This window comes from Chlorocebus sabaeus, chromosome 19 (assembly GCF_047675955.1).
Source record: "Chlorocebus sabaeus isolate Y175 chromosome 19, mChlSab1.0.hap1, whole genome shotgun sequence".
Taxonomy (NCBI): Eukaryota; Metazoa; Chordata; class Mammalia; order Primates; family Cercopithecidae; genus Chlorocebus; species Chlorocebus sabaeus.
The window spans coordinates 4,379,993-4,392,643 of NC_132922.1; the positions used below are offsets into that span (position 1 = coordinate 4,379,993).

Consider the following 12,651-nt stretch of genomic DNA (forward strand, 5'->3'; position numbering starts at 1 on the left):
GCCACCATCCCCTTCTGGGGGCGGGAGTGTCACCAGGCACACACCTGGCTGCTGGAGGATGCAGTGGCCAGTGCAGGAACAACTTGTTCAAAGCATGGCGAATGCTGAGACCCTCCGAATACATGAGGTTCTGGGCACTCCTGGTCTGAGGGCAGACGGGGAGAGAGGCATTGTGCTGTGGGCTGCCCGGCTGGTTTTCTGGGAAAGCTTCCAGAACCTTCTTGTCACAGAAGAGTTTAAACTCTGAGGAGGACATCAGAGTAGGGTGGTGCCTGCCCTTCAGGAGCTCACAGGCTGGTGGTCGAGACAGGCCAGATTAGAACTGAGTTGGAATCCAGGGGTGGCCAGCGTGAGGTGTCTGTGGGAGGGCGGACGGCAGGCAGGACAGGCGGCCTGCTGAGAAGGTGGCCTTTGGGTCATGTGAGGACAGCATGTTCCGAATCTCTGACGAGGCTTTGCCGTGTTCTGCTATCGCACAGGCATAGGTGTGGGGAGAGGGCATGAGGCCCTCTGGTCTGTTTCTAGGCATTCCCCTCAGAGGAGTCCAGCCCAGCCTGCAGGGTGCCCTGAATGGGGCTGGAGGCTGGGAAGGGCTCATTGCTGCTGTTTCTTTGACCCCAGAGAGAGCTTTCTGGAAACCCCCCAGCCACCATCCTTAGCTCGCCCACCAGGAGCTGGGTGCAGCCAACTCTGGCACGGCTCTGGGCAAGTCCTCGAGAACTCGGGGGTTTCTGTTCATGTCACAGACCTGACCTGGAGTCTGTCAGGTTTTCTTTCAGCAGCTGACTCTGTGGCTGGGGTGTGTCCGGGGTCCGTGACAGACTCGTTGGCTCTTCCCTGGCTGGTTGATAACCTCTCTGGTGTCTTCCTCTCGCCCCCCAGGAGAGCACTGTGAGGTGGATGCCCGCTCAGGCCGCTGTGCCAACGGGGTGTGCAAGAACGGGGGCACCTGCGTGAACCTGCTCATCGGCGGCTTCCACTGCGTCTGTCCTCCCGGCGAGTACGAGAGACCCTACTGCGAGGTGACCACCAGGAGCTTCCCGCCCCGGTCCTTCGTCACCTTCCGGGGCCTGAGACAGCGCTTCCACTTCACCGTCTCCCTCACGTGAGTGTGTGTCCTGCCGCACCACACAGGTCTCTTCAGGAAAGGGGCGGGCTTCTCTGTGCGCCCCAGCCCTCTAGATCGTGATGTCAGTGTCCTCCCTGTGTGGTCTTTGCTAGTTGAGTAGCTCCAGGTCAGGCGCGGTGGCTCACGCCTGTAATCCCAGCACTTTGGGAGGTCAAGGTGGGTGAATCACCTGAGGTTGGGAGTTTGAGACCAGCCTGGTCAACATGGCAAAACCCCGTCTCTACTAAAAATACAAAAATTAGCTGGATGCGGTGGTTTACACCTGTAATCCCAACTACTTGGGAGGCTGAGATGAGAATCGCTTGAACCAGAAGGTGGAGGTTGCAGTGAGCCAAGATTGTGCCACTGCACTCCAACCTGGGCAACAGCGAGTACTCCATCTCAAAACAGACACACACACACAAAACCACTTATTCCTTTTGTGTCTTTCTTTGTACCCCTTAACCCACTTCTCTTCAACCCCTTCCCTGCTCCCTCCCCAGCCTCTGGTGACCACCACTCTCCTCTCCACCTCTGATCATGTTTGATTAAATGTCTGCACAAGGGAATGTTACGCTGCTGCTTGTCAGATTCTGAATTTCTAAGATTATTGCACTGGACAATTATGAACGATTTCCCTTATGTGTGATGGTGGCTAAACAATCAGAGCTGACACTAAATCACTGAGGGTTTTGTAGGGAATGCTTTTAAAAGTAAAATCATAAGATCCTCCCCAAGCTTCCAGGGCAGTTACACTTTGGGAGTGGTGGGGGCTGCAGGCAGAGTCCTGTTGAGCCTCTGAGAGCCACTGTGAGGGGCCAGGTTGGGGGCGCCCAGCTGCTTTTGTTTCAGGTGGGTGCTTTCATGCTCCTTCTCCTCTTTCTGGTTTCTCTTTGCCAAGTGTCCAGGCTCCCAAGTGGGCTCCGGGCTCTGTTCCCAGCTGCCTCTCATCCCCCCAGCCCTTTGTTCTTTCCTCCTCCTTCCCCGGCCCCCTCTCCGGGCCTTGGTTTCTGTTTTCTGGCCTTTTCTCTTTTTGCTTGCATTCTTCCAACCCTCCCTTTGGCTTTGGGTCCCTTCTTTATTGCCCTGTCGCCAGTGGTGTACGTGTACTTGTCAGGGGAGCTGTGCAGGACTGTTTTTCACTGACACCGCCCAACAGCCCCCACCTGGGTCCAAAGGGAACCACACAGAAGTGAAACCGACCAAAGGGAATCAGGTGTGACCCAGGGGCTGAGTCTTGGGTGTGACCTAGGGGCTGCGTCTCGGGAAACAAGCCTGCACTGAGTTGGCCCCGTCGTCATTAAGATCCCTTCTCCCTGCTCATTCCCTGCCCAAGCATCAGTGTGCTGTGTGGATATTTTTCTTTATTTGTCGTCAGTTCTTGCTGGCATTCTAAATAGAGGGGGTTTGAGGGACAGTTGGAAACTGTCAGTTTTTTGTTTGTTTTTTGGTTTTTGAGATGGAGTCTTGCTTTGTTGCCAGGCTGGAGTGCAGTGGCGGTGTGATCTCGGCTCACTGCAACTTCCGCCTCCCAGGTTCAAGCAATTCTCCAGCCTCAGCCTCCCGAGTTGCTGGGATTACGGGCGCCCACCACCATGCTGGCTAATTTTGTATTTTTAGTAGAGATGGGGTTTCACCATGTTGGCCGGGCGGGTCAACCTGACCTCGGATGATCTACCCACCTCGGCCTCCCACAGTGCTGGGATTATAGGTGTGAGCCACCGGCTAGCCAAAACCATCAATTTTAACTCAAGAAAAAGGCTGAAGTCAGATGCTCCAGGCTGGCTCAGGCCAACTCCTGCAGGAAAATGGATAAACCAACCTTAAGTCAAAAGGAGTTCCTGCCACTGATCTCTGATGGTGGAGACACCCAGCTAGCTCAGGAACCCGTCCCAAGCTCACTCAGGAGGTTCGCCAAGTTCTCTGAAACCAGGGAGGTGGGGCAGGTGTTACGGTGATTTGGGTCTGAAGACCCCCTGCCTGGGCCCCTGGGTGGGAGAAGGATTTCTGAGAATTCGATGATCTCCTGCCAGAGCAGGTGGTTTTTTGCTCTGCATGCTCTAAGTTCTGACAGGCCTGATCATGTTCAGGCGTCTGTTCGTGCCCCTTCCTTTCATTTATTCACACAGCCCATATTAAGCGCTGATATGGACCAGATCCTCTTTGGGCTCTGGAATGCAGCAGGGAATGAGAGCTGCAGTCCCTCCCCTTATGGATCATGCATTCTTATAAACCAGTGAGTCAGCAGCATGATTTCAGAAATTAACTGAGTGATGTCATAGGCTGATGGGAGGTGAGGGCAACTTGGAGTAAAATGAGTCATGGCAGGTACAGCTGGGTTGACCCCTGAGCGATCTGCAAAGCCTGGGAAGATTGTTTCTGGGGTAGGGGCAGCTGTGCAAAGGCCCTGGGGTCTTTTTGACCCGTGTTTGGGCACCAAAAGGTGCTATTGTGCCTGACTGCGGGGGCGGGCGGGGGGTGCTAAGAGGGGTCCTTCCACAGCATCACCCCCTCCTGGGAAGGTACCAGGTTCCCATGCCCTGGTGCACACACGAGGGGATCTGTTCACAGCAGCAGAAAATGTACAGTGCGTGCTTTGTCCAAACATATCTGTAACAGGTGTCCTGGCTGCTGGTCGTACTTGTAGCGTGTTGTACAAATGGGATATTTTTTGCATTCTACAGGCCGTAGTAACCAGATTTCCCATGGATTCTGGTTTGCTACTTCCAGAAAAGAACACTGCTTATCAAGCTTGATGGGCTGTCTGCTCCTATGCGAGGGACGCACGCCTGACACCATTCTTTCCTGAATTGTAGCCCCATGTGCTTGCCCTCCTCTGACTGGGCTTGTCATTCCTAGGCAGCCATTTTTTTTTTTTTTCCCGAGATGGAGTCTCACTCTGTTGCCCAGGCTGGAGTGCCGTGGCGCCATGTCGGCTCACTGCAAGCTCTGCCTCCCGGGTTCATGCCATTCACCTGCCTCAGCTTCCTGAGTAGCTGGGACTACAGGAGCCCGCCACCGCGCCTGGCTAATTTTTTGTATTTTTTTTTTTTTTTTTTAGTAGAGACAGGGTTTCACCATGTTAGCCAGAATGGTCTTGATTTCCTGACCTCGTGATCTACCCTCCTCAGCCTCCCAAAGTGCTGGGATTACAGGCGTGAGCAGCCTTTTGACCCTGGGGTCTTCATCCCGTGATGTGCCTCTGCTTGGCTCCGCAGGTTTGCCACCCAAGAAAGGAATGGCTTGCTGCTCTACAATGGCCGCTTCAACGAGAAGCATGACTTCATCGCCCTGGAGATCGTGGACGAGCAGGTGCAGCTCACCTTCTCTGCAGGTGGGGCCTTCTCCCTAGGCAGGGCAGCTCTGAGCAATTCACAGATACTTTGTGGGTTAAAACGACCCTCGCCCTGTGCAGTGCCTCCAAGCTGCTTATCCTTTCATCCCTCAATTGTAGGTCTAGGAACCTGTCTTATTGAAGAAATCCAAAGTGCAAAAAAGATGTTCATAACAGGCCTGGCGCGGTGGCTCATACCTGTAATCCCAGCACTTTGGTAGGTCAAGGCAGGCGAATCATGAGGTCACGAGATCGAGACCAGCCTGACCAACATGGTGAAACCCTGTCTCTGCTAAAAACAAAAAAATTAGCTGAGTGAAGTGATGTGTGCCTATAATCCCAGCTACTTCGGAGGGTGAGACAGGAGAATCGCTTGAACCCAGGAGGTCAAGGTTGCAGTGAGCCGAGACTGCACCACTGCACTCCAGCTTGGGCGACAAAGCAAGACTCCGTTAAAAAAAAAAAAAAAAAGAAAAAAAGGCAGCCTGACAATGTAGTCAATGTAGGAAAAATGATAAGACCATCTCCTAATGTGTGAAAACCTTCAAACTCACTAGAAAGGAAACTACGCCTGTAATCCCATCACTTTGGGAGGCCAAGGCAGGTGAATCACGAGGTCGCGAGATCGAGACCAGCCTGACCAACATAGTGAAACCCCGTCTGTACTAAAAATACAAAAATTAGCTGGGCATGGTGGCAGACACCTGTAATCTCAGCTACTCAGCAGGCTGAGGCAGGAGAATTGCTTGAACCCGGGAAGCAGAGATTGCAATGAGCCGAGATCACGCCACTGCACCCCAGCCTGGTGATGCAGCGAGACTCCATCTCAAAAAATAATAAAAGATGTTCATAACAGTGTTATTTATAGTGCTGGAAATGTGGACGATCTGGTTCATGTTTTCAGAAACCAAGGAATCATTACTGGTACATCTCTAGATTAAAAATATTGATGCTGGCTGGGTGCGGTGGCTCACACCTGTAATCCCCAGCGCTTTGGGAGGCCGAGGTGGGCAGATCACCTGAGGTCAGGAGTTAAGAGACCAGCCTGGCCAACATGGTGAAACCCCGTCTCTACTAAAAATACAAAAATTAGCCGGGTGTGGTGGCACATGCCTCTAATCCCAGCTACTCAGGAGGCTGAGGCAGGAGAATCGCTTGAACCTGGGAGGTGGAGGTTGCAGCGAGCCGAGATCATGCCATTGCACTCCAACCTGGGTGACAGAGTGAGACTTCATGACAAGGCTGGCCAGGCAAGGTGTCTCATGCCTGTAATCCTAGCATTTTGAGAGGCCAAGGCAGGCAGATTACTTGAGCCCAGAAGTTCAAGACCAGCTTGGGCAACATAGTGAGACCCTTTCTCTTAAAAAAAAAAAAAAAAAAAATGGCCGGGCCCGGTGGCTTAAGCCTGTAATCCCAGCACTTTGGGAGGCTGAGACAGGCGGATCACAAGGTCAGGAGATTGAGACCATCCGGCTAACATGGTGAAACCCCGTCTCTACTAAAAAATACAAAAAACTAGCCGGGCAAGGTGGCGGGCCCTGTAGTCCCAGCTACTCGGGAGGCTGAGGCAGGAGAATGGCATAAACCCGGGAGGCAGAGCTTGCAGTGAGCTGAGATCCGGCCACTGCAGTCCAGCCTGGACGACAGAGTGAGACTCTGTCTCAAAAAAAAAAAAAAAAAATATATATATATATATATATATCTCGACAAGGCCATTAAATGACATGTTATTCCAGTTGTTAGAAAAGAACATGTCTCCAGACTCCCAGCAGGTATATCTGTGTTTTTCTGGCACACATGACTTTTGTTTTGTTTTTGTTCTTGTTTTGAAACAGTTTCACTCTTTCACCCAGGCTGGAGTACAGTGGTGCAATATTGGCTCACTGCAACCTCCACCTCCCAGGTTCAAGCGATTCCCATGCCTCAGCCTCTCAAGTAGCTGGGAATACAGGCACATTTCACCATGCTTGGCTAATTTTTGTATTTTTAGTAGAGACTGGGTTTCACTGTGTTGGCCAGGCTGGTCTTGAACTCCTCACCTCAAGTGATCCTCCCACCTTGGCCTCCCAAAGTGCCGGGATTACAGGTGTGAGCCACCAGGCTCAGCCTGGCACACTTGACTTTTAGGATTGAATTCTCCCATCTCCTCCTTCACCTGGAAGTTCACCACGATGGCTCAGAGGTGCTTCCGTCTCTAGAACCCTGGCCTGTGTTGAATGACGTGTGTGTGATGATAGAGGATGGAGCTTGGTTTTCTATACGCAGTAAAGAAAGGGAGGCACCTGTAACAGCAGCCAGCCACTGTGGGAGTGGTGGCCACAGCCCTCCAGGCTCTGTGAGTTGGGATTAGGCTATTCCTCTGGCCGGTGTCTCCCGCACCCCTGTTTCCAGAGCTCCTGCTGGTTCCCTGGAGACGGCATTCCCTGCCTGGGACCTGGTACCCACTGCCCCTGTCCTTTGGTGCCCCTGAACCTCCTTCCTCCCAGCTGCTGCTGATTCAGAGTTGTGCTCCAGAATCCCCGAAGGGACTCGCCCGCCCCACTGTAGCAGGAGCTCAAGGGGTGAAAATGACAAACACCCTGAAGCAGAGAGGCACAAGAGACGTGTCTGTGACCTCACGATGGGACGTGTTATGTGGTTTAAGAGTTGTTAAAAACCTGAGATGACAGTTATTTGATTAAGTGACCTAAAGGGGAATTGGTTTTGATGATTTTGTCTACGTCGATGCAATGCATAGGAAAAAGAATTCGACCACTGGTGCGGTGTAGGTGTGGCTGCTGCCGGTACAGACAGATGGGTTTTCTGTGCTTACATTTTTTCGTATTTAGAAAAGAGGAACAAGGCTAGGTGCAGTGGGATTACATGCCTGTAATCCCAGCACTTTGGGAGGCCAAGGCAGGCAGATCACGAGGTCAGGAGTTCGAGACCAGCCTGACCAACATGGCGAAACCCCATCTCTACTAAAAATACAAAAATTAGCCAGGCATGATGGCAGGCGCCTGTAATCCCAGCTACTCAGGAGGCGGAGGCAGGAGAATCGCTTGAACCCAAGAGGCGGAGGTGACAGTAAGCCGAGATCACGCCACTGCATTCCAGCCTGGGTGACAGAGCGAGACTCCATCTCCAAACAAACAAAACCAGAAAAGAGGAACAAGAATTACTTTTGTAACCAGAAAATAAAATGGATGGGAGTGGTGGGCGCCTCCCACCATGGCGCTGTGGGGAGGGGAGGGAGGACGTGGCCATGTGCACCTGTCTCCCCCGATGTCTCACAGCCTGATCCTCGGTCCCCAGTAGGCCCCGCCAACCTCTGCTTTCTCTCTGGATCTCCCTCCCACCGTGCAGGTGAGACGACGACGACTGTGGCACCGAAGGTTCCCGGCGGTGTAAGTGACGGGCGGTGGCACTCTGTGCAGGTGCAGTACTACAACAAGGTAAGATGGTCCCCACCACTTCCTCCTGGCCCCAGGGTGGCTCAAGAAGGTGCCCTGGAGCAGGGCACAGTGGCTCATGCCTGTAATCCCAGCACTTTGAGAGGCCGAGGCGGATGGATTACCTGAGGTCGGGAGTTTGAGACCAGCTTGGCCAATGTGGTGAAACCCTGTCTCTACCAAAAATACAAAAATTAAAAAATTAGCTGGGCGTGGTGGTGCATGCCTGTAATCCCAGCTACTCAGGAGGCTGAGGCAGGAGAATCACTTGAGCCTGGGAGGCGAAAGTTACGGTGAGCCGAGATCGTGCCCCTGCGTTCCAGCCTAGGTAACAGAGCAAAACTCCATCTGGGAAAAAAAAAAAAAAAGAAAAAGGAAAAAAGGTGCCCTGGTAGATTTTCTGTCTTAAGACATTTGTGCTCTGAAATTTTTTTTAAATGTGCTATTGGAAAAAGTGGTTTAGGAAATGCACATTTGTGGAGGGTCCGTGTAAATACAGCTGAGCCCTGTGGTGGGGTCATAGTCCTCCCACTTGGAGCTTTGTGTCGGGGAGGGACATGGACCCCGGAGATCACCGTCGCTGGGGGAGGGACACGGAAAGGGCTTGTTCATGTGCAGCTGCCTTGGCCAGAGTATTTCCTAGTGGCTGAAATTCTGGGCCGTTCATACACGACTCTGTAGCCAAGATTGTCCACTCTCCCTGGATGTAAACTGGAAAGCCAGAACACTCTCCGGGGAAGTGCCGTGAAGACTGGGTGGTTTTGGTTTCGCTTTATTTTGCTGTTCCTTGGCTTGTAAGGAAACACATTGTTTTTTGCATCAAAATGCCATGCTTTCCACGGCTGTGACTGTGCAAACCCCTTTTCTCTTCTTGGGAAGCTCCAGGGTGTGCCTCCGTGTGCTCATGGTTCTGCGGGGGGTCTTACTGGCCCCTCCTGGAGCCTGGTCGCCCCCCTGTGCCCCACTTCCCAGACTTCCACAAGACTGAGGCCTAAGCTTGGTTGGCAGATGAGGGATCCTCTGTCCTCCAGGAGAATTGAGCCAGTCCTTCCGTGGAGACAGCATCTTCCTTCTTTCACAGCCACTATGCCTGGCTGCGACTTGCCAGCAGTTGGGGTCCAGTCACTGGGCCTGAGGTCGCAGTGCTGCGTCCACTGGCTTTCACTCTCCTTTCCGTGCTGGCCACCGGCGTCCCTCTACCTCCCTGACCCGCCCCTCACATCTGCCTTGAATATCCCATCATCTCCCAGGCATGCCACACAGACTCCAAGTAGTGGTCACCTGCACAGAGACCATGGTTTTTGTCCTCTGTCCCATCAGTGCCAGCCCAGGGCAGGTGGAGCTTGAGCCTCATTTGGGAGGAGAACAGATGGGAGGTGCTGGTGGGGTTTGGGGGGATACTGAGAGAAGGCTGGCAGGTGTCTGGGCGGGGTCTGGGCTGCCGCACGTTGGATGTCACCCCTAGTGGGGCCTGGCTGATGGATGGAGAACCGTGTGCTCGACAGAGGCGCAGGGGCCGGTGGGGTGAGGGGCTCAGGGCTGAGCAAGAGGAAGAGGGCAGCCCTCACAGATGGGGATCCATTTGCTGCCATTGTCCATTTCAAAGACTGAGTCTTTTCTTGATACGGTGCTGTCCTGTGGCTGTGTGGGGCAGTGCTAGCCAGTGTGAAGTGCATTCACCTGGGTGAGCTGCACAGGTGTCCCCTGCGTCCTGCTGCCTGGCGCTGCCTACTCTGACCCTGTGACCCTTCCTGTTGTGCCCTTCCAGCCAGCTGGGGCTGGACATCAGAGCTCGATGCCCCCTGGGGTGGTGCCTCCCAAGGGCTGGGTCACAGGGGACCCTGGAGACTGTGCCCCATCGTCAGGGAAGCGTAGGGCATAGGTGGCACATTTTCCTTCCTGCGCGTGTCAGAAAACAAAGTCCAGGGATGAATGTTTTTTGCTGGGGAGGGGGTGGGCGGGGGGAGGTTGAGTCGGCCTTGATCTCCCCATCGGTGCCCAACACTCCAGAATCATCATCTGCCTATGGCAGAAGCAACAGTGTGCCCACAGTTGTGGACGGACTCGCAGCCAGGACACTGCTGCGGTCACCTCTGTCCACACTCGGCCCTGGCTCTGAACACAGTGAGTGTTTACTGGGGCCCGCCCGCCTGCCGCCGCCCCCTTCCGGGTGCTCAGAGGAGCAAAGTCGCCACGCAGGACGCCACCTGCACTGTCCCGGAGGAGAGGGGCCTCACGTAAGAAGATAAACAGAGGACGGTGGATTACCGGGATCCACGGCTTCCGTGTCTAGGGCCAGGTCCTTTCAGCGGTGCCTGAGCACAGCCCCCCTGTGTGGGATTAGGCCTTTCCTGTGAGCGCTGGATGCTTCTCTGTCTTGCCTGAGGTTATTTGATGGAGGAAACCAACCAGTTTTTACTGTGTCTTTAGGCGTCCATTAGGAGGTCTGACGGGGCCACACACTAGGAATGTGTTAGCAGAGATTATGAGCATCTGCCCGAGAAGGAGACGGCACCGCTGCTCCGTGACCTTGTCTCCGAGTGGCAGCTCTGACAAACCCAGGTGCAGCGATCTCCTCTGGAGTGTGCCTGAGCTGGGGGCAGGGCCGGTCAGGTTGTGAGCGGTATGGGGGCCTGGAGGGGTGGCAGGGCCAGCTTGAAGTCAGGAAGACAATCTTCTGGGGAACGGTTCCTCTCCTCTCTGGGCCTCCACTTTGTCTCCAGTGTTACCTCTGGTCCCGTCCTCTGGCAGCCACCTTGGGGGTGACCTTGGGCCACCAGGGAAGGTTCTGGGAAAGAGGACAGGCTCAGGTTGGGAGGGGACCCACACAGGAAGGAGTTGTTGGGGCTGGACAATGAGGGGTTGAGGGGCTCAGGGCTGGGGCTACAAGGGTCGTCTTGAGGGCGGTGGACATGGCCGAGGGAACCCCCCTGCACATGCATCCCTGCCTGCCTTGGCTGATGCGGAGGGTCGTCCCCCGGCCCCACCCAGCTGTGTCCTTTCCCCAGCACGCTGTATTCACCTGCTGCGCCACCTTGCTGGTTTTGGTTTTTGTATTTTTAGGGATGATTAAGAAAACATATTTGAAAAAATTCAGCATACAACGATGTGGTGAGGGTGGAAGCATTGGTGGGGCCGCGCTGCTGCCCAGCCCCCTCTCTTCAGTCTCGTTCTCTGTTCCCCGCCCTCCAGGGCGGCTGTGTCTCTGAGGCGTGGGCCACCTGCACCTTAGGTCTGAGCATGACCTCCTGGGTATCGCCTGTCAGTGGCCGCCTGCACTGCAGCCATGTGCAAACTGCGGGGACCCTTCCCCCACCCGCCAGTGCACAGGGCCTGGGAGCTGCCAGGCTGGTGGAGCAGTCAGGGTCCTCACAGGAAGCAGATGGGGTGCTCCAGTGGGACCAGCCCTGGAAGAGTTATTTACAAAGGGCTGGGCAGGGCGTGGGGTATCCATGAGGGGCGGTATGGAACCCACGGCTAGAGGCAGTGTCAGCAGAGCTGTGACAGCCCTTAGTCCTCAAGCATCAAGGGAAATGGCAGATTGGAGCCCAGAGAGAAGGGGTCCTGGTCAGAAGCCACAGGAGAGGAGGGGCACAGGCCACCCCTGTGTTAGAGGCACAGCCAGCCTGGGGCCCTCCTGGTACCCCTCCCCTCCCTCACTCTATCCTCCCATCTGGCTTGCCACTGGCCAACGCCACCAGAAGTCACGGGGTAGGGAACCCTCCCAGGCAGGGAGCAGGCAGAGTCTGTTTATTTTTCCTTTCTGCTTGATGACATTTTAGACGAGAAGGTTTATTGGTCTAATTCACCTTCAGCAAAGCCAAAGGGTGCATTGGAGTCGGACATTCTTCCAGAAGGTCTTTTCAAAGGCAGACACTTGTACATTTGTGTGGAGCTCCGCCAAGCACAGATGAAACAACATAGCCCCTACTCGCACGGCCACCCCGGGAGGTTTGGGGCCGCGTGGAGCAGTTTCAGTCATTGCTTCACCCCCAGCGTGATTGTTTGTTTGTTTTCCCCCAAGGCTGGTTTGAAGGTGTTTCCACCACAACTTCCAAAAGGGCGAAAGTGCCTGACGGAAAAGGAAAACCATTTTTCCCACTTGAGAATCAGGTTTTGCCCTCATTAGCTTTAAGTGTTTGCTGCTCCCCCATTGCCCTGGGCATCCTGGGTGTTCGGGAGGTGTGGGGAGAAGCTTACTCTCCACAGAGACAGTGCTGGGGAGGGGCCATCTGGGAGGACGGGGACCCTCCTGGCTGCACTGAGCGCTCATTCCCTGATTGTGCTTCCCTGAGGCTGCCTGCGGGGATCACGTTTAGATATTACCTTGCTCCAGGAGCTCCTGGCAGAGTCGGGGACACAGATGTGCCAGCGAGATGTTTAACAGGGCCCTGGGGAAGCAAGGGTGGCTCGTGCCCACCTGGCCCGGGTGTCTTCCAAAGCCAGCTGAGCCTGCCCAGAGCCTGGAGCACAACCTCCTTGCCAGCTGTGGAGGCAAGGACATGCTGGGAAGGTAGTGCCTGACATGGACACGAGGCAGTGTGGCCTGCTGGGGACCCGTGAGTGAGCTGTGAGGTGAGGCAGTGAGGTGGGGCATCAGGAGGCCCAGAGCTGCTGGGAGATCCCACATGAAGCAGATGCGGGAGGTGGTGAGCAGCCGTGCTGGGATTTCCCACCTGGGCCCTGCTGCCGCTTGGGGACGATGATCCTTCATTGGGAGGCCTGTTCTGGGCAGCATTGCTGACCTCTGGTCACTAGACTCCAGGTGTTCCCCAACC

The 12,651-nt window shown here is 54.7% G+C and overlaps 1 protein-coding gene across 3 annotated transcripts in view; it reads left to right on the top strand.

Moving 5' to 3' along the window:
- CELSR1 (cadherin EGF LAG seven-pass G-type receptor 1) overlaps positions 1 to 12,651 on the top strand; it is a 188,435-nt gene that overhangs the window by 101,934 nt on the left and 73,850 nt on the right. For all 3 annotated transcript variants that reach the window (XM_038007303.2, XM_073006587.1, XM_073006586.1), the window contains exons 3-5: positions 883 to 1,105; positions 4,327 to 4,442; positions 7,788 to 7,876. In XM_038007303.2, coding sequence (XP_037863231.2) covers positions 883 to 1,105; positions 4,327 to 4,442; positions 7,788 to 7,876 — 428 coding nt within the window. The remainder of the gene's footprint in view (positions 1 to 882; positions 1,106 to 4,326; positions 4,443 to 7,787; positions 7,877 to 12,651) is intronic.